This window comes from Dama dama, chromosome 4, assembly GCF_033118175.1.
Source record: "Dama dama isolate Ldn47 chromosome 4, ASM3311817v1, whole genome shotgun sequence".
Taxonomy (NCBI): Eukaryota; Metazoa; Chordata; class Mammalia; order Artiodactyla; family Cervidae; genus Dama; species Dama dama.
The window spans coordinates 16,539,681-16,560,501 of record NC_083684.1 but is presented as its reverse complement, the minus strand read 5'-3'; the positions used below and the strand labels follow the sequence as shown (position 1 = coordinate 16,560,501).

At 50.0% G+C, this 20,821-nt stretch overlaps 1 protein-coding gene across 1 annotated transcript; it reads right to left on the bottom strand.

Moving 5' to 3' along the window:
- DNAAF1 (dynein axonemal assembly factor 1) lies at positions 1-20,777 on the bottom strand. The gene is made up of 12 exons (XM_061138295.1): positions 20,654-20,777; positions 17,944-18,079; positions 17,393-17,484; positions 14,859-15,080; positions 14,545-14,711; positions 10,055-10,176; positions 6,563-6,729; positions 5,330-5,584; positions 4,125-4,234; positions 2,459-2,515; positions 1,232-1,604; positions 1-501 (listed from the first exon to the last, which is right to left on the bottom strand). The coding sequence occupies exons 1-12, from the start codon at positions 20,775-20,777 to the stop codon at positions 398-400; spliced, it is 1,929 nt and encodes a 642-aa protein (XP_060994278.1). The 3' UTR covers positions 1-397.
- Between the last annotated feature and the right edge of the window lie 44 nt (positions 20,778-20,821).

Here is a 20,821-nt window from a genome sequence, read left to right as displayed (position 1 = left end):
GAAATCACACCACCACACCCCTGGGAATGGCACAGGCCCCGGAGCGGGACCTGGGTTTCTCTTCAGAAGAATGGAAAGGCTCTAATTTCAGTACCTGATGGAGTACTGTGACTCACCCAGATGTTAGATAATCCAGTAATACAAGGGCCCACGTGGATGTTGAAATGTTTATACCGTGACATGGTTTACACTGCAAATGACTGGGCTTGTGTGAGGCTTAGAGCGCGGGGTGCAGGGGGCCATCCACACAACAGGGGCTGTGCCCACGGGAGAAGGGAGCCAGGGCCCGCGCCCTCGGTAACCGCAGCTCTCGGGAGGGAAGGGGAGCCCGCCCCCGCTGGGGGGTCAGGCCTGCGCCCATGCCCGCTGGTACAAGAGTGGAGGGGCTGCTCGGGGCTCAGTCCAGGCCAAATTCAATGTCTTCCCGGTCTTCTGCCTCGGACCCCGGGCGCTCCTTGGGCTCCACCTCAGACTGGACTTCATCCTTCTCAGGGCTGTCTCCTGCAGAGTTAGGCAAGGGGTGGCTCAGTGTTCTGGGGAAGCGTGGTCAGCCCTCACCCCTTCCTGTGTGCCGGCTTCGAGGCGGCTGCGTGCCGTGGGTCAGAGAGGGGATCGTCTGCAACACGGGCTCCCCGCGTTGGGTTCGCAGTCGGGGAGCATAGTCTCGGAACATGGAGCTACCCCGGCGTGCTTGTGCGCAGCGAGCCCCGACGGTGCCTCTCCCTGGTCACGGGCACAGGCCCCCGGCTGGCGGGCCGGGCGTGTGTGGAGAGTGGCTGCTCCTGCCCACCGGCACTGTGGGCGCCGCCCGCACCTGCCGCAGCTCCCTTCCCGGCCGGCGCATCTGCCACTCGTGCCCTTCCGGGCACCCACGTGCGCAGCCCAACCCTCGGGCCGGCTGCGGCCCTGGTCTCATCCCGTATCCCCAGCTGTGGTGTCACTGGTCCCCTTCCTTGGTCGGGAAGGGCCAAGCATGGGGATGGTGGGGAGGTGGGCAGCCCGGTAGCTCCTCAGCTCTGGCCAAGAACGCTGCAAGTCGCCCACGTGGGAACACGCTCTTGTGGCCTCCGCTGATTCTAAAGAGGTTGTGAGTGACCCCCCACCACCACCGAGAACATGGGATCCTGACGACAAAGGCCCAGGTGGCCACTGCTCTGGGCTTTGGTCCACCGTCCGTTTCCCCACCGAGAAGCTTTTGGCCCCTGTGACCTTGAAGGTCAGCGGACATTACCTGGAGGAGGGGCCGGAAGCAGGTCCCCATTGCCATCCTCAGTGCGTGGGGCAGGCACGGCTTCCCCCTCACAGACGAGGGGCAGGGCTGGTGACCCCAAAGGCTCCTCGTCATTGCCCAGCTCCTCAATCAGCGGGCGAGGGACCTTGCTCGCTCTCCTTTGGGTTTCCGGGTCCGTCTCAGGTGCCACTTTAAGTATGTCTGTGAAGGGCATCTCGGTCTCCACCCTCCAGGAGATGTCCTTGGGGACTGCAAATATACTGGAAAGCGTGTCTGAGGATGCGTTTTCCAGCGCTAGGAGTGAGATGTCCATGTCAGGCTCACTGTTGTCGCTTGGGCTCAAGACAGCTGTAATCTTTGGAAAGCACTGCTCCTATTAAAAGGAGGTGTGTTGAGCCGTGCTGTTTTCACACTAGCGTCCCTAAAGTGCACACTGCTAATTCTGCGTTTCTGTCTGTCACACTCTGGCGCCACATCAGGGATGGCCCCTGGGAGCACAGCGCTGACCCCGAGGCGGTCATGAGCCCTGTGCCCGGGTCTCCATTGGCGCCCCCCACCTCGGGTCTCTGTGGGGCACGGGCCCACCCTCTCTGCTCCTGCTGCACCAGCCCCCGCCTGGGTCCTGAACCAGTCATCTGTGAGCCCGGGCTCCTGGTGGGCTGCGCCTGCACCGGCCACCTAGCCCTGCGTTGGTGGTCAGGCCCCCACAGAACTGGGTTCTGTGTCTGTGTCCTTCCTGTGATCACGAGCTCCCACCCTGAGATTATGTCCCAGGCGCCTCTCTCTCAGGCCCCGCGGGGCTCTGGTAATGTTGGGGGGAGGGTCAGGTCAGCTCAGGAGACATCCACATCGGGCCCCTGCCCTCTCCTCCCCGCTCTCCTTTCCCTGCCCGTGTGTGACTGTCGTACCCGCATTCATCAGATAAACATACAGAAACGTCAAGGACAGAAAGAAGTCCAGGTAATGATGTGCAGTACATGGTTATTAGAGCTCAGTGATAAAAGGTCTGTTCCCAAAAAAACCCCCAAGTGGCTAGTTGTGACTTGGGGGTTTTTTTGGGAAAAACCTCAGAGAAAGGAGCAGCAGTAAGCCTTTCCTGAGGTTGAGCTGAGAGTCCTGGGTGTGTGAGGCATTAGGCAGGGCCTGCGACTCCCCGACATACTTGGTCATCGTCGGGGCTGGGAGAGGAGAAGGGAAGTGGAACTGCGGGGACGCAGGGGGGCTCACCCTATCCCAGTTGCCCAGAGGTTCGCCGGCATTCACATCTTCCAAGTCGGGCAGGTCCTGGAAGAGGAAATGACCCTGGTCAGCAGGAGGGCGCACGCTCAGCATCCAGTCCTCGGAAGAGACGTGGCCACCGCACCAACCAACCACAGAGTGTGGAGGGGCCCACGGAGCAACCTAGACACTCGAGCCGCGTGTACATGTAGCACACTCTTACATGGACACTCGAGCCGCGTGTACAGACAGCACACACCTCCACGTACCACTCCAGGTACCTGGGTCTGGTCAGTGAAAGGGCTTTGTAAGGCGTGACGTGTTTCAAAAATTTCCACCTCGTTCTCCACTTCACTTTGGTATTACCCAGTTCATCTGGGGGGAATCCTACCTCCTATGTACAGCTAGGTCCTAGATCCTAGGACCCTACCTGGCACAAAATGAGTCTCTTTTGAACCTTGCCCAAAACTGGGGTGGGGAGGTGGCGCTTTTCTGTTTTGTGTCTTGGGGTGTCTTCATCTGTAGCACCCCAACCCGCATGTGAGGCAGTCAGATGCCTGGGTTGCCGTTCCTGCCCCACCACTGTCTGGCTGTGTAGCCTTGGGCGGGGTGCTCTGCCTCTGTTTCTCAGTTTCCCTGTCTGTAAAATGGGGATGAAACCTACCTCTTAGTGTTACTGGAAGGGTTAAATCAGTCGATACAAGAGGTATTTAAAGTAGCGCCGGACAAAAAGGAAGAACAGTCAGTGTTAGCGTAACGTCGGGGTCCTGTATATGGTTGGTTCTCACACGTTACGGCTGAAATGCCTACTTTTGTTGTATCTATATTAGGCCCAGAAAACTGGAAATGCCACTCTGAATACTGACTGTGCTCAATTGAACCTTACTGAGTCACGTGAAATTGTGAAGTTGGGAGTGAAACACGAGTGTTTCATGTTTCATGTTTGATGAAGGGAGCGGGCAGAGGGCAGGCAAAACCACACACACAGTCTGAACTGAAGGAGCTCGCTCATGGGCAGAGAGGTGGCTGTCCTCTGGGGAAGCAGGGTGTAAAGCTAAAGGTGGGGGGACCAGCCCTGACTCCTCACCCCCCTAAAGCACAGTGCCCCAGGGTCGTGCCAAAAGGGCATATCCCCAGGGACGCATTCCCGTGGGCACGGCGTGGAAGGCTGTCAGAGCGGACACGCTGCAGGGAGAAGGGCCGTTCTCAAGGCCATGATTGGGCCCAAGGTCAGGCGACCCCCCTGAATTGGTCCTGAGGTACAGGATGTGGGACAGGCCAGGAAGATGGGCAACTGTCCCAAGAGCGCACGAGGCTCTGATGATTAAGCATAGCTTTCCCCCAGCAGTTCCGTCTACGGCCAGACCGAGCTGCTGAGAGGGTAACTTCTCATGGGGAAACACATCGAGAGTTTCGCAGACATAGTTCAAGGGGGTTCGTCTGGCCAGCGCTCTCAGTATTGAAGGTGCACAGGCATGGATTCCCCACTACCTGCCCTGGGAGAGCTTATTGACTGCAGATGCTGAGCACTGGGTCTGGGTGGCGCCTCCAGGGGAGGCCATACGGGCCAGCCCACAGGCCCCACTGAGCTTAAGATGCAGGAGGTTTGTGTCTGATCAGACACCGACCCCGGCTATGCCGTGTGTGCTTCTCTGCAGATGCACGGGATACGTACGTCGATGAAGAGCTGCTCCTTCATCTCCGGTCTCGTGGCCTCCAGATTTTCAGCTCCATCGGGCTCTGTGCCTGATGCATTTTCAGTGGCCACAGTCTGGGGAGCCAATTCTAAGGACAACAGAGTTACAGTAATCTTGGAGTCTGTTTCATACACGGCAGTCAGACAGGCAACTGCGGTTAGTGTGTGGATTCCAAGAGAAAGGACAGTACCCTCCTGTCTGAAGACCTCCAGCTCCTGTGACAAGAGCTGAGGAAACGGCTATGTGTGAAAGGGAAGGGAAGGAAAGGGAGCGAGCACCCTCTTTCTACAACCTGGAGATGGAAGCTCCAGCAAGAGTCTATACAGAACATGCAGGAACCTTGGGAAAAGCATGATCGCTTGACTAGGAGATGAAGAAAGAAAGGCCACGGCATCAGTGGCCAAGTTTCACAGCCCCTCCTGCTTCAAGAGTGTCAAGGAGACCTGTGACGTCCTTGCAGGGTTGCCCAGATGGGGCTCCTCTCTTCCGCCCGTCCCCTCCTGCTCCTGCCCACTGCTTCCTCTCCAGCCTCGGTCATCAGAGATGAGTGACCCTGCTCTGCTCAAGACACACCAGTTCACTGTCCACCTTGGGGACTGACCAGGCCCGGTTTGACTCAAGAGCCACACTGGGGCACCCAATTAGAATGAAACAAGGAAGTGGATTTAGAAGACTTAGTGTCAAAAAGAGGAACCTATTTCATGAATAAGTTCATGTTGATTTAAATTATATTCTCGGTGTGCATGCTCAGTCGCTAACTTGAGTCTGACTCTTTGCGACTCCATGGACTGTAGCCTGCCAGGCTCCTCCATCCATGGGATTCTCCAGGCAAGAATACCGGAGTGGGTTGCCATTTCCTCCTCCAGGAGATCTTCTTGACCCAAGGATTAAACCAGGGTCTCCTGTTTTGGCAGGCAGATTTTTTTTTTTTTTACTACTGTGGGAAGCCATATTTTAGGTGTTCTGAGTTGGATAAAATACACTGTTGGTGTCTCACCCATTTCCTTGAGCCACATTGGACCTGATACTGGAAACGCAGTCCCGGCTCCCCTCGTGGTCCTGTTGTAAGGTAGTGTGCGGACATCACCTTACAGGCTGAGCAGTCAGGGTGGGAGGCAGCCCGGGGCCCCCAGTCGGGAGCCGCCCCAGGTATAATGCACCTGTGCTGTCCTCGACCACTTACCTGCCCAGGCAGCTCTGGGGCTCGGTGGCAGGGCCTCAGGGGGGAGCACCCCTCGCGGCTCCCCAACATCCAGAGGCAGCTCCTCCAGGGGGCTCGGCTCTGCCGGCTTCTCCGGGCACAGCTCATCCTTGGCCTCGAAGCTCTCCTTGACAAACTGCTCTATCTTCTGCCTTGTTTCTTTCTTCTCCTGAGGCTCTTCCTCTCCTTCCACTTCGGTGTCCACGTCCCCAGCACCAGCTGGCGCGGGCTCTTCTCCTGAGCACAAGTCCACAGGTGAGCTGGGACTGTCCCAGGAGGACAAGGAAGGACCCACAGCGAAGGCCGAGGGTGGGCAGTGGGGACCTGCGGCAGGGCAGTCAGTGGGGTGCTGGGTGAACAGGCTGCACGCCCACCAGGGGGATGCCCAGCACGGGCACTGCCCGCACAGGCCCCTGGACGACGGTGCGGGGTGCTCTCAGGAGATGCGGGCTGAGGGGCCAGGGTTAGAGCCATGATGTTTGCCCTGGCTTTCAAGCAGGTCAGCAGGTCAGGAAGGTGTGTGTGCGCGCACCTGCGCCAAAATGTTCATCAACACTCGACGTGAGGAGATGACACAGGTGTTCATTTGACCATTGTTTGAACAATGTCCAAATTAAATGTTGGAAACGGGGGAAAAATGCATACTGCAGGAGAACGTCTATTATATGGGAATGTGAGTGGGCAGAAAGCAATAGAGCTGTGCCACTTTCTTCTGTTAAAAAAAAAGTATGCACTACACTCATGAGGAAAAGCCAGGAGACGCTCACACTGAGCACTAAGCAGTTCTTGCTGCAATTCTGTGATGACCCTTGCTTGTCTATGTTTTCTATGTGTAGTGTAGTCACAGTTTGTAATTAGGTGAAAAACACTAAGTGTCATTTAAAAGTACACATGGAGGACTTCCTTGGTGGTCCAGAGGTTAAGACGCCTTGCTTCCACTGCAGGGGCTGAGGGTTCGATCCCTGGTCGGGGAACTAAGATCCCACAAGACAAAAAAAAAAAAAAAGGTACACACAGAGCCCCTGACTCTCTCCTGCTGTGTGTAAGAGGAGGACGGGGTTCTTAGTTATTAATGTGCCTTGAGCACTGTCCTCAAGTGAGGTTGAGGGCAGACGGATCTGTAGGGCTGTGAGCAAAGGGCTCCCTCCCTCACCCCCCGTCCCAGAATGAGTCTCAGTGGAGCTCGGGGGGGCCTCCCGTGTCTCGCGCTCGCACCTCGCTCCTGGTGCGCTTTCTGCCGCTTCCTCTCCTCCGCCTGGCGCCTGATGGCTGCCAAGGCCTCGATGCTGTCCGTGATCTTCTTTCGCTCTCTCATCTCCCACTGCTGTCTCTCCTCCTTCTCGGCCGCGTACCCTCCCCGGGCCCAGGCCTCGGCGCAAGCTCTGTTTAGGAGGATTAAAAACGAAAAAACAAACCCCAGACCCCAGAAGTTGGGGGGGGGCTGGTCTGAACTGTCACAGGTTAACAGTAAATCCAAAACATATACTCTCTGACCAAACTTGCTCTTTGCCCCCCAAATCAAACTAAAGGCACAGAAGGCATGTGACTGTAAGGAGACTTGCTAACAGAGGCATAGTTTCATCTTGAAAGTTCTAGCGGTTTGCAAAGCCCGACTGGCTATAAGGCCAAGAGCACACATGACAAAAGAAAAAAAATGGAGAAAGTGAACTCCACCAAAATTAAAAAGGGGTGTTATGTAAAGAATCCCATAAATAAAAGAACCCACAGAAAGTAAGAAAATGTCTGCAGATCAGATACCTGACTGGGGGTTGTATCTAGACTATATAGAGACCTGTTACAGCTCACACAAAGTCAGCACAACCTAAAGGTGGGCAAATGTTAAAAGAAACTGCATGGGGAGACAACACTTGGAAGAAAGTGAACCGCTAGATGGCTTGTTATCTAAAACATACAAAGTGTTTTAAAAGTGGACAAAAGAACTGGGCCCCTCACCAAGAAGTTAGGTAGCAAGTGAGCTTATCATTGGGTGACGTCAGGAGAGCGCAAACCTAACCAGTGAGACGCCGCCACTTGACACCCAATGGAACGGCTAAGATCCAGAGCGCTGACACCACCAAAGCCCGGAGGATGTGGGGCGACAGGAGTGCCCCTTCGTGGCTGGTGGGAAGGCAAACTGGCGCAGCCGCCTCGGGAGACAGTTTGCCAATTCCAAAGCAAAGATCATCTTACTGTATAATCCAGCAATCTTACTCCCAAGTATTTACTCAAATGAGTTGAGAACAAATGTACACACACACACACACACACCTGCACATGAATATTGATAGCAGCACTGTTCACAACAGTCAAAAAGTGGAAGCAACCCCAATGTCCCTCAACTGATAAAACATGGCCTTCCCAAACAGGAAATTATTTCACACTATTATTTTGGGAGAATTTACTGACGCAGGCTGCAATGTGGGTGAACCTTAAAAATATGCTCAGTGAAAGAAGCCGGTCACAAAAGACCACGTATCATATGACTTCATCTTTATGAAATGTCCTGAATAGGCAAATCCATATTGGCTCAGTGGTAGATCTGAGCCTGCCAATGCAGGAGACACAAGAGATATGGGTTTGATCCCTGAGTTGGGAAGATCCCCTGGAGGAGGAAATGGCAACTCCCATACTCTTGCCTGAAAAATTCCATGGACAGATAACCCTGGTGGGCTATAGTCCATGGGTCGCAAAGAGTTGAACATGACTCATCACACGGCACACAGCATATGAAATGTCCAGAGTAGTCTAATCCATAGAGATAGAAAGTAGCTTTGTGGTTGTTGGGGCTGTCAGAGGTGGGTTGGGGAATGACTGCTAATAAGTAAGGGTTACTTTTGGGAGTGATAAAAATATTCTAGAATTGATTGTGGGGGTGGTTGGACAACTCTGAATATACTGAAAAACCATTGAATTGAACACTTGAAGTGAGTAAACTGTTCTAGGGGCCAGAGATAAGCAGGTTAACATGAGAGATGACGTGGCTTTCTCTACTAGACCTGCCCTTTTATGGGGAAAGAGACTCAAAGAGTAAACAGGTATGTCAGAGGCAGATGTGTCCTACAAAAAGAAATCAGACCAAAGAGACACTAGATGGAAGAGGCAAAGGTGTGGCTTAGATAGGTGGCTGGTCATGGAGATCTTCAGAAGGTGACAGGTGAACAAACACCTGTGAAGAGCATCCCAGGTTGAGAGAAGGTCAAGGACCCAGTGTGGAACAGCTGGAGAGTGCTGGAATGAGGCTTCAAACCCAAGTGAAACCGGCTCTTGAAGAGGAGTCCTGCTACATGGTCCAGGGCAGGGGTCTCCCTGCAAAGGGCCCAGCTCTTACGCGTTCCTGCTGGTGGGCGCTGCCGCAGGGTGCAGCAGAGAGCACACGTTCCCTGCCCCGCCTCCCGCCCCACCCCGGGACAGCCTAGAGCTCCTGCTTGAGTCCCACCTGATACCAACAGAGGTCGGTTTTGTCTCCACTTTCCAGAGACAGCCTGAGGCTGGGGAGGTTGGCAAGCTTGACTAGGGCATAGGATCCGCAGCTGCAGAGCTGGGCTTTGTGGTCCGCCCCCAGGCCCTACCCGCCTGCTGTCTGTCTTAACGCCCAGGGCTGGGTGCCAGGGAGCTGGGAGTATCTCAGACCAACTGCACACAAGCAGGGATCCTGGCTGTCTCACCTGGTCCGTGTGGAGGCTCTCCCTTTGAAATTTGTGTTAGTTTGACTAAAATTTGTGAGTTCATGTGTGTTTTTAAATGTTGGGTAATTCAAGCTTCAGACTGCACTTCCTTTCAGGCCATCCCAGTTACTGACGTATTATTTTAAGCTGGAATGAATAGCGGGAGCGGCCTCAATCAAAAGGTAAGTTAAAAACCCAGATCAAAGCAGTGATGATACACTCATGGCAGCCCCGGGTTCAATATTCTTGATATTCAAAGAGTTCTTAATGAAACAGAGCTTCCCTGCTAGCTCAGATGGTAAAGAATCTGCCTGCAATGCAGGAGACCCAGTTTGATCCCTGGGTTGGGAAGATCCCCTGGAGAAGGAAATGGCAACCCACTCCAGTATTCTTGCCTGGAGAATCCCATGGACAGAGGAGCCTGGCGGGCTACAGTCATGGGTTGTAAAGAGTCAGAAACGATTGAGCGATAATCACTTATGAATCAATAGGAAAAATCTCCCCAAAAGGAAATTGGAAAGAGGTCATGAATGCAGTACTCACAGAGGAGGAAATTTTAAATGTCCAACAAAGGTGGTAAAAACTATCAACTTCATCCATTACCCCAAAATGTAAATGAGGTACTATCTTCACTCACCAATTAACCTGGCTAAGTTTTTTTTTTTTTAACATGGCTGTATCTGGGAAAGTTATAAATGATACAAACATTCTAGAAACTATAAGTGCCTTTTAAAAGTCTTAAACTACAGTCTTTAATCCAGCAATACAACTCAGAATTCCACACTAAGGAAATCACCAGCCATGGGATCAGAGACTTTATATAGAAGGATAATTATCAAAGGATTATGAAAAAAAATCTATGAATAAGTGCTCAAAACAGGGAATTTCCTGTTATAAACAGTCATGTAAGCCATTAAACTTACCTCACTGGAATATATAACAGACGTGTGGGAATACTCAAAAATCAGAAAATTTTAAAACTTACCTGTTGAGCATGCTCAACTGTTACATAGTGTTATTAAAAGACTTTTCGCTTCCTTACCTGTCCTTGGGAAAAACTGGTCTGTCATCCAGGTATGTTAACTGTTTTAGCCGGACGGTGAGTGTCCTTCGGTAGTTGGGGATGTTCTTAATCACCGGGTTCCCCATCAGATTCAGCACGCGCTGGAAGCACACAGGCAGAACCACGTTAGGCACTGAGAAACAGATGTAATTAAAACATTTCACTTGCGCGTCGCGTTGAGAAGAAATACAAAGACAGGGAGTGTTGGCCTGAAGTCCTGAGGACAGTCTCAGAGAAACCGGGGCTGTCAATGCTCCTGTGCCGTCAGAATGCTGTCAGAACCGTCCTGAGAATCGGGTGTCCCTTTTTCTACTTGAACTTCTACTTAAACTCTCACGGTCCTTCCAGAACAGTGCTGGAAAAACCTCCTGGAGCCTTTCCCGAGGGCAGCTGATTTTGCTCGCCCAATCTCTTTTACTGGAATTAATCTCTGATTGATCGCTTTTCTGTCCTTCCCGGCCAGGGCCTGTTTTAAGAAAACGCACACAGCGGCTGGACAGATAAGAGATGGTGACTAAGGGCACAGGATGCAGAGTGCCCTCTCAGCTACCCTGAGGCCCCTCCTTGCCAGGCTTACAGGTCTCCTGGATGTCAAGCCTGGACCAGGAGAGGGACAGAGCAGTGCCAGTGTGCCGTCCCCCCATCCTTAAATCCTGTCACCCCCTCTCCAGGAAGGGGAGCCGTCAAGGTGACATGTGGGTGAAGCATTTAAAATGGGTTTGCCTAAACTGGTGAAATGGTTTTTATATCTAAAGTGCTTTTTGTTGTTGGACAAAATAAATATATTGTGAACTGGTTAGTTTAGCATTTTCCAAACTTCGTTCTCATCTGGCCATCATGGTTCTTGCCACATGTTCGAGTGACCTGTCCTGCAGGGCTGGGTGTGAGGGGCAGTGCGCCCCAGGGGCAGGCACTAAACGGCTGTGCACGTGTGCGTGTGTGTGTGTGGAGAATGTAGAAGCCACCAGAAAACAACCACGAGATGGACTGTTATGAGTTGAATTACTTCTCCCCCAACCCCCGCCTGCAGCAAACTCATCTGCTGCAATCCTAACCCCAGAGCCTCAGAATGTGACTGCATTTGGAGACAGGGTCTTAGAAGAGGTGATCAAGATTAAATGATGTCACTAGGGTGAGCCCTGATCCCATAGGTCCTTGAACGAAGAGGAGATTGGGACACAGACTGTGAAGGCCACGTGAGGACGCAGGGAGAAGATGATCATCTACACGCCAAGGAGAGAGGCCTCAGGAGAAAGCAAGCCTACCCCACACCTTGATTTAGGACTTCTAGCCTCCAGAATCATGAGAAAATAAATTTCTATTGTTTAAAACACCCAGCCTGGTACTTTGTTATGACAGCCAGGCCCCCCAGAAAAGTATGACAATTCAGCTGTGTGTTGTCATGCCATACGCTGGTGACTGTGAATGTTACACTAGTTCTTGGTGCCAGGCTGCTCTGCAGAATACTCCTGAGCTCTGCCTTCCTAACATCAACAACCTCAGATATGCAGCTGACACCACCTTTACTGCAGAAAGCGAAGAAGAACTAAAGAGCCTCTTGATGAAAAGTGAGAGAGTGAAAAAACTGGCTGAAGACTCAACAATGAGAAAACTAAGATCCGGCATCTGGTCCCATCACTTCACGGCAAATAGATGGGGAAACAATGGAAACAGTGACAGACTTTATTTTGGGGGGCTCCAAAATCACTGTAGATGGTGACTGCAGCCATGAAATTAAAAGATGCTTGTTCTTTGGAAGAAAAGTTATGACCAACCTAGACAGCATACTAGAAAGCAGAGACATTACTTTGTCAACAAAGGACTGTCTAGTCAAAGCTATGGTTTTTCCAGTAGTCATGTATGGAAATGGGAGTTGGACTATAAAGAAGGCTGAACGCCGAAGAATTGATGCTTTTGAACTGTGGTGTTGGAGAAGCCTCTTGAGAGTCCCTTGGACTGCAAGGAGTTCCAACCAGTCCATCCTAAAGGAAATCAGGCCTGAATATTCATTGAAAGGACTGATGCTGAAGCTGAAACTCCAATATTTTGGCCACCTGATGCGAAGAACTGACTCATTGGAAAGGACCCTGATAATGGGAAAGATTGAATGTGGGAGAAGAAGGGGACAACAGAGGATGAGATGGTTGGATGGCATCACTGACTCGATGGACATGAGTTTGAGTAAGCTCCGGGAGTTCGTGATGGACAGGGAGGCCTGCCGTGCTGCATTCCATGGGGTCACAAAGAGTCAGATGTGACTGAGCCACTGAACTGAACTGAACTGATGCTTTCCTTACTGTTTTCTTTTAAATGGATTCACTTTTCCCTTGCTTACCCATGCCCTAAGCAGGAAACAGTGAACTGAGGGTTTTCATGTGCTATTTGGAAAATCTTTTTTCCTAGCACGCATGACAACACATACACACTGAAAAGCAAAGAAGTTGTCCCAGGCTGCTGGAGTTGAGGCCAGAGGATACAGGAGCTGCCTGCAGGGGTTGCCACGGATTAGAAGATGGGAACATTCAAGCACCCCAAATTAAAATGACAGGTTAAGTCACTCCAAATACTGTATCTTTAAATCTATCTGTCCATGGTGATAAAGAAAAACCCTTCACTTTCATCTTTAGAGGTCACTAGGGTCTGGATTCATTTCTCTGAAAACTGATAACATAAAAAGAAAAACAAAGAAGTGTTCATCCCAATGTTTTCTGCATTAGGGATGTAAATTGTTGATGAGCAAAAGTGCTCTTTGCGGAAGCATCACCGCTAAGAAAGGCAGAAGGAGTAAGGGAATTAGAATATGATCCCTGAGCGACTGCTAATGAACTCATACAGGGAGGCAGTGCGCCTGGGAGCTGTCGGAACAGTCGGGGGAAGGGAGGCTGAGTGCTGGATCAGACTGAAGCTGGATCAGACTGACAGCAGCCAAACCCACTAGTGACGCTTAAAGTCACAACAAGAGGCAATCAGGTGTTACACGTGCCCTGACTGATGCCACAGCTGACCGCAGGGTTATATTCTGAGCCTGGATCTGACCAGGCCTCTGGCTCCATCATCATTTTACAGGAGATACTGGAGACAGCAGAACACATTAGACCACACCACGAGAATGCAGTTGACTGAATCCAGGGTGTGGCTGACAACAAGAAGGACCCAGTTTCTTCAGATGATTCATGGCAGGGGGTGGGGGAGGGGAGAGAAAGAGACAAGTGGGGAGGGCTGTGATGAGCTGCATAATCCAAATACGATGTGTGGGTCTTGGTTTGGATTGGCACCATCCAATGGTCTTAAAGCTCAACATTCAGAAAACTAAGATCATGGCATCCAGTCCCATCACTTCATGGCAAATAGATGGAGAAACAGTGGAAATAGTGGCTGACTTTATTTTTGGGGCTCAAAAATCACTGCAGATGGTGACTGCAGCCATGAGATTAAAAGATGCTTACTCCTTGACAAGAAAGTTATGACCAACCTAGACAGCATATTAAAAAGCAGAGACATTACTTTGCCAACAAAGATCCGTCTAGTCAAGGCTATGGTTTTTCTAGTAGTCATGTATGGATGTGAGCACTGGACTATAAAGAAGTCTGAGCACTGAAGAATTGATGCTTTTGAACTGTGGTGTTGGAGAAGACTCTTGAGATTTCCTTGGACTGCAAGAAGATCCAACCAGTCCATCCTAAAGGAGATCAGTCCTGAGTGTTCACTGGAAGGACTGATGTTGAAGCTGAAACTCCAATACTTTGACCACTTGATACGAACAGCTGACTCATTGGAAAAGACCCTGATGCTGGGAAAGATTGAAGGCAGGAGGAGAAGGGGACGACAGAGGATGAGATGGTTGGATCACAACATCGACTCAATGGATATGAGTTTGAGTAAACTCCGGGAGTTGGTGATGGACAGGGAAGCCTGGTGTGCTGCGGTCTGTGGGGTTGCAAAGAGTTGGACATGACTGAGCGACTCAACTGAACTGAACTGAATCCAATGGTCAAAACACATGCTTGAGGCAAATGGGGAAAACTGAACACAGACTGGGTATTAACTGTCATTCTGATACTATTTTAGGTATAATAATAGTACTGTAATGATGCTTTTAAAAAGTCCTTATCTGTCAGGAATACACACTGAAATTGTAGGTGAAACGACACGACATCTGGCATTTAAAACACGGCAGCTAAAAATAGAGGGGAAAAGTGTGATGGGTGTTCAGAAGGCAGGGAGAAGGGAAGGGGGGACGGAGGGAGAGAGGGGAGAAGAAAAGAGATTTGCTGCCTACAGAACCCAAGGTGACACAAGCTGTGTCCGTGGGTGTGTCCCCCACCCTCCACTCCACACCATGCGGCATGCAGGATCTTCCCTGACCAGGGACTGAACCCATGCCCCCTGCCCTGGAAGCTCAGAGTCATAACCACTGGGCCATCAGGGAAGTCTCGTGTGTGCGTGTTTCTTTCTTTCTGTTTGTTTACCAAGTCAGGCATGCTCTCGAGAACACTCAGGATCCCGGGGTCGCTCAGCTTGTTGTGGGAAAGGTCAAGGACACAGAGTCGGGCACACTCCCTGAGATGCTGAATGTCCTCCACGGTCTCTAAGTGGTTGTGCGCCATCTGCAGTGTGTTCAGGACCGGCAGGCAGGCTGGAAGGGGGAGGGGACAGAGGTGAGCGACATGAGCAGCAAAGAAAATGTGAAGACCCTCCTGCAGGGGCCGGCGGTGGCCCCGGGTCTGGAGAACGACCCCACCACCACCCCACCACCACCACCACCACGGCGGGTCCTTCTTACAGAGGTTTTCGATGGTCTTGATGTAGTTGTTGCTGATGTTGAGAGCATCCAGTTTCTGCAAAGGTTCTAGGTTCTCGATCTTATGGAGCAAGTTCACTTGTAAGAAGAGGCAGCGCAGTTCCGTCTGGGCCTCGAGGTTCTCGATTTTCTGGATGCCGTTGCACTCCAGCCAGAGACAGCGCAGCCCCGTGTACTCTTCCAGGTTCTCGATGCGGTCAAAGCCTGGTGGGGAGGAAGGAAGTATTGGTTGGGCTTCCACACACACACAGGCACAGGTTTCACCATCTTTCATGCCTATCCGCCTTGGAGAAGGAAATGGCAACCCACTCCAGTATTCTTGCCTGGAGAATCCAACGCACAGAGGAGCCTGGTGGGCTAGGGTCCATGGGGTCACAGAGTCAGACACGACTGATGTGACTCAGCACGCAGGCACACACGCCCAGCATCCACACGTCCCTCCTCAGGCAAACCACCGCCTCTTTGAGAACATCCCGTCCTGATCCTTTCCCCATGGCTCTCTGCAGGGAGCTGGTCATGCTGAACCACGTGGGGCAACATTCAGGAACCCTGGGGAGCTCTGGCTGGCTCTATTGGAAAGAGGTAACTCTCTGTGAGAACTGCAAGCCTGGTAGGGTGGAGCCTAACTTCCCTTCTCGCCTGGGAGTGGGTGGGAGTGAGGCAGGTGCCCTGCCTGAAATGAATGAGCACAAGGGAACGCAGGGCTTCAGAAGGGGCAGAGGCAGCCTCGTGGTGAAGAATGAGGTGAGAAAATCCAGAAGTACCTGAAGCCAGTGCAAACTTTGGGTCTGGCTTTCTGGTATGGTTCAGTTTTATGAGCCATGTTTAAGGAGAGGAAAACCAACATTTTTGTTTCCTTGAGTAAATCATTACAGATTTGTACTTCACGGTTCATCTGCTGTTGCCAAATGTTTTTAAAGTCATTTGGTTGCCTGAAAAGTTTTAACCAGAAGTTTGTGTTTTTTTTTTGACAGATACATGTTTTAATTCATATTATCATATAAAATAAAGTCATCATATTATGAACTTTTGGCTATATGAAACTTTTAGTATTTTATTCATTTTCATAGTTTTACAGTATTAGTAAAAATAATGGTCATTATAAATAAGTATAAAATGGAAGTTGATGAAAAAATAACCCCAAGTCTTCCTTGACTCCCACCCTCCCACCAAAAAACTAGCTAGTATATGGCAAATATCCTTTTCACGCATTATCTTTAGGCATATATTCACTTTGTAGTGGTGGATGGTTTAGTCGCTAAGTCGTGTCTGACTCTTTTTTTTGTGTGTGTGTGTCTGACTCTTGTGATCCCATGGACTGTAGCCTGCCAGGCTCCTCTATCCATGGGGTTTTCCAGGCAAGATTACTGGAGTGGGTTGCCATTTCCTTCTCCAGAAGTTTGTGTTTTTTTTAAAAAAAAATATATATATATTTTATTTGGCTGTGCTGGGTCCCAGTTGTGGCATGTGAACTCTTAGTTGTGGCGTGTGGGATCTAGTTCCCTGACCAGGGATCGAACCCGGGCACCTGTGCTGGGAGTGCAGAATCTTAGTCACTGGGACCACCAGGGAAGTTTCAAACCAAAAAAGTTTTGATGAAAAAAGGTTGAAAGCAACGGTGAGGTAGAACCACCCGACTAAATCATTCCCAGGTTCCTGACCCTCAGAAATAGTATCAAATAGTAATTTCTTAAGTTGAGAGGCATGGGGTTAATTTGCTAGGCAGCAGTAGATAATATAGGCACCTCTCTGCCCTCTTCTTCCCACCGCTTAAATACGGGCCCCTGGGGTCTGCCCTCCTATGTCATCTCATCACTGCCACACCTAGATGCCGAGTGGAGGGTTTTGGAGGGGGCAATGTGGACGTGAGGAGACCAGCTGGAGGTCCTTCCCCACCTTTAAAGGATATGTGCGGCTGGAGCCCTCCGTGAATCTCCCTGGCACAGTGTGAATCGTCTCATGGTGGCCGACCTGTCCCCCAAGACACCAAGAGCATCCTCAGCATATCCATCTTTGTATCTCTAGCACTGCGCCCAGTGCCGGCCCACAGAACGCTCTCAGTAAACATTTACTGAATAAAGGGCCCAATGAGGCAGGTCAGCCATCCCAAATTCAGCATCAACTGGGAGTTATTGCTCTGCTTTGTCACTGTGAGGAAAAGCCCTGTTTATGAACCTGAACTTAAGTTGCCATGTGACCATTGGACACCACCACAGTCCTTCACAATGTGTCCCTCCCAAGTGCAGAATATTTACAAGTAGTTAGTGGTCTGGGAAACTATGAGTCCTTTAGCAAGTACAAATAAAAGATGCCGGTATGTTTCCCTGGAACTCATATAAACTCTGGTCACGTAAGACTCTTTCTTCCAAGAAATGTTATTGCTTTCCCATGCATCTCCACTAAACCTTGAAATTTCTACTTAAATGTAAGAACTCTAGATGATCCTTGTGAGTAATTCTTTATACCGCTAGGGTCTTTCCATCTGACTTGAGGTACCTCCTCCACCCGATCCTTACCTTTATAGTGCAAATACAGCGTATCATTCAGTGCTGGGGTAATGTAAAGCTTGTGCTGCTTGCAAAGCTTTTGCAGAAACTTTTTAGTCATTCTGTTGAATGAAAAACATGAACGAGAAATTGATTTCAGTTTGTCAGCTCTAAGATATATCCCATAAATTCTTCGCATCCATTCCGTCTCCAAATTCCACAACCTTCGGTATGCCTGATGACACTGCTTGCTTGTTTATAGCTTTCAGGGCCTCATCCAATATTGTGACTTTCAGCATGCTTAAAAACTGCAGCGTATGTTCTCATAGAAATACCTTTGTGTCATCAAGAACTCCTAATGTGTGCCTCTCTCCAGGTTTGGCATTAAAGTTTAATAGACTTTAATATGCCACAGAGGCATAACTAACTAACCATCCTGACTCTGCTACTAATCCTCAGACAAGGGGCTGTCTAGTTAATCTTCATGAGCCCCAATTTCTTTATCTGGACAAAGGGGTGATCATAACATCCACCTTAATGTGTAAAAGTGTGCTCTGAGTGGTGGCAGCTCGCCCACATACCTGGTGCCACCATCTTCCTTGTCGTCTGTTTGGTATGCTAAGCGACCATCTGACCAGCTGTCACCACTCTGCTTCTGCTCACTGAGATAAGAAGTGTTCGAAGGACCCACACACGTTTCCTTAGGATCATCCATTTCTGTAAAATAAGAGACTGGTTCTATAGAGAGCAAGAAGAGTATAAAAAAATTTCCCTCTACTTCAACTTGATGAATAATTGTCTGCTTTTAGTGTAGAATCAGTACTCTTTAAATGTATCACAATTTTTAAAACATTGATAAGGATTATGAGAATTTCACTTCTAGGCAGATCTTTGATAACACCTCTTGTACAGAAGGACAAGCGGATGTGTGCAAACATACCCACTTCTGCATTATTTGTAATAGCCAAAACCACTTATCAACACAAATGTCCATTCACAGGGACAGGTTAAATAAAGCAATGGGTCATTATTCTGCCTTGCAATAGAATGCACAGATAGGGAAAGAGAGAGACAGACATGACTGAAAGAATCCACACAAAATTCTAGAGAGGAAAATGGAATGGGACTGTGGTCTTGGAAAAGATTCTTGAGAGTCCCTTGGACTGCAAGAAGATCCAACCAGTCCATCCTAAAGGAGATCAGTCCTGGGTGTTCATTGGAAGGACTGATGTTGAAGCTGAAACTCCAATACTTTGGCCACCTCATGCGAAGAGTTGACTCATTAGAAAAGACCCTAATGCTGGGAAGGACTGGGGGCAGGAGGAGAAGGGGATGACCGAGGATGAGATGGCTGGATGTCATCACCGACTTGATGGACATGCGTTTGGGTAGACTCTGGGAGTTGGTGATGGACAGGGAGGCCTGGCGTGCTGCGGTTCATGGGGTCACAGTCGGACATGACTGAGCGACTGAACTGAACTGAACTGAAGGCAAAAAACATCAAATATATCTGAAATGTTTTCTTTATCTTTAGAAATATTTATTTGCGCTGGATCTTAGTTGTGGCATGTGAGATCTTCAATCTTCATTGTGGCAGGTGGGATCTTTAGTTGTGGTATTATGAGATCTAGTTTTCTGACCAGGGGTTGAACCCGGGTCCCCTGTATTGGGAGCGTGGAGTCTTAGCCGGTGGACCACCAGGGAAGTCCCCCAATGCATTTAATCTTAAGGGCTGTTTGCTGCTGCTCTCTGGGTGTCCCTGTGGACTACCTAGAGATTAAACATTCTGTATGTGGGACTGTGTCTTACAGTTTCCCATTTCCCACTGCATACAATGCCCAGCTGCAAGAGGCACCAGATGATAGTTTGGGGTAATAAAGAATGTGTATGAGTGTGAAAGTCACTCATTCGTGTCTGACTCTTTGCGACCCCATGCACTATACAGTCCATGAAATTATCCAGGCCAGAATACTGGAGTGGGTGGCCTTTCCCTTCTCCAGGGGATCTTCCCAACCCAGGGATCAAACCCAGGTCTCCCACATTGCAGGTGGATTCTTTACCAGTTGAGCTACAAGGGAAGCCCGATAAAGAATAGGTGCTCAATAGGGTACTCTTTTGCCCCCTTCTGATGCCTATGTCAGAAGCTTTCTCTATCTCCTTTATACTTTAATAAAACTTTATTACACACACACACACACACACACACACAAAAGAATAGGTGCTCAATATATATAATAATGGATTGGTTATATTAATACCAAAACTACCATTTATTACTGACCCACTGTATGCAAGTCACTCTAATTATAACTATCCTGGCTTGCGGAAGATGAGACTGCCCTAGAGAGAGGTTAAGCTCTGGGCAAACCGCCATAAAACTGGCAAGTTGCAGAGGAGTAGTGTGAACCCAGAGTAACTTGCTCCAAACATATGTGTGTCCATAGCACAACATGGCTTCCCTATAGCAACTCATACAGGGCTTGCCTGGACAGTCATTGTTTACAATTGTTGGCTGGGTTAAAAAAATGAAACAAATCAAGCAGTTTCTTTATCAGTTCCTAAAAGGTTTCCCTTATGGTTGAAGCCAAGCAACAGGAGAGGCTATCTTCTAAGCCTATTCAGGAAAACTTTGGTGAGGAGTCACCAGGTGATCCCAGAAACACCAGCTCGTCATTCACCCTGTCCACCACAGATCAGGCGCTGAACTGGACACTGCCAGTTCATTTGGGGTGTCTGCTCTGACATAGCTTGCCATCCAGAGGGAGAGAGAGCCTTTGATCTTACATGGTGAAGGCAATGAAGGGATACATTCAAAAGTTGGGCTGTGAGGGGAATGGTGTCTTGGGTGAGGGCTTGCGCTCTTGGCGTCAGACTGTCCAAGCATGAGTCTGTTCTATCATTGACTGGCTGAGGGTAATCTGTTTGGAGCAAGTTCTTTAACTTCTTTAAGTTCCAGGTAAATTATCTGTCTGACCTGGCAAGAGGAGTGCCTACCGCAGAGGGCTGGCCTATGGTTGTAATGTGATGAGTGCATGGTACACAACCTTCAGTAAGTGTGGGCCGCTGCTGTTATTATTTTTTGGCCGCGTCTTGTGGCATGCGGGATCTTAGTTCCCCGACCAGGGATGGAAACCCATGCCACCAGCAGTGGAAGCTTGGAGTCTTAACCACTGGACCGCCAGGGAAGACCCTGTTATTATTATTACGGTTACCGCTGGCTGTGAAGACCAGGTATGTGGTGCTGGGCACAGCCCGTCGCCCCCCTCGCCTCCCTGGGGCGGTGGTCGGCACCTTCCTTGCGGCCACCTTCGCCTGCGTTCCCGTGGTCACCGGCCGACTCCTCCACACCAGGCTCCTGCGCGCACTCCTGCTCCGCTACCCCGTCCACCACAGGCTCTGAGGCCTCGGGGTGCATGTTTATTTCGGAAATACCGAACACCTCGTAGCAGTGGGAGCCCG

Excerpts from the sequence above, each read along its gene's own strand:
- DNAAF1 (XM_061138295.1), bottom strand. The coding sequence starts at position 20,777 with ATGCACCCCGAGGCCTCAGAGCCTGTGGTGGACGGGGTAGCGGAGCAG. Across the intron at positions 15,081-17,392 it reads GCTGTATTTGCACTATAAAG|GCTTTGACCGCATCGAGAAC; the intron begins GTAAGGATCGGG and ends CCTCCCCACCAG. Across the intron at positions 2,516-4,124 it reads AGGAGCAGCTCTTCATCGAC|GACCTGCCCGACTTGGAAGA; the intron begins GTACGTATCCCG and ends TTCCTCTTCCAG.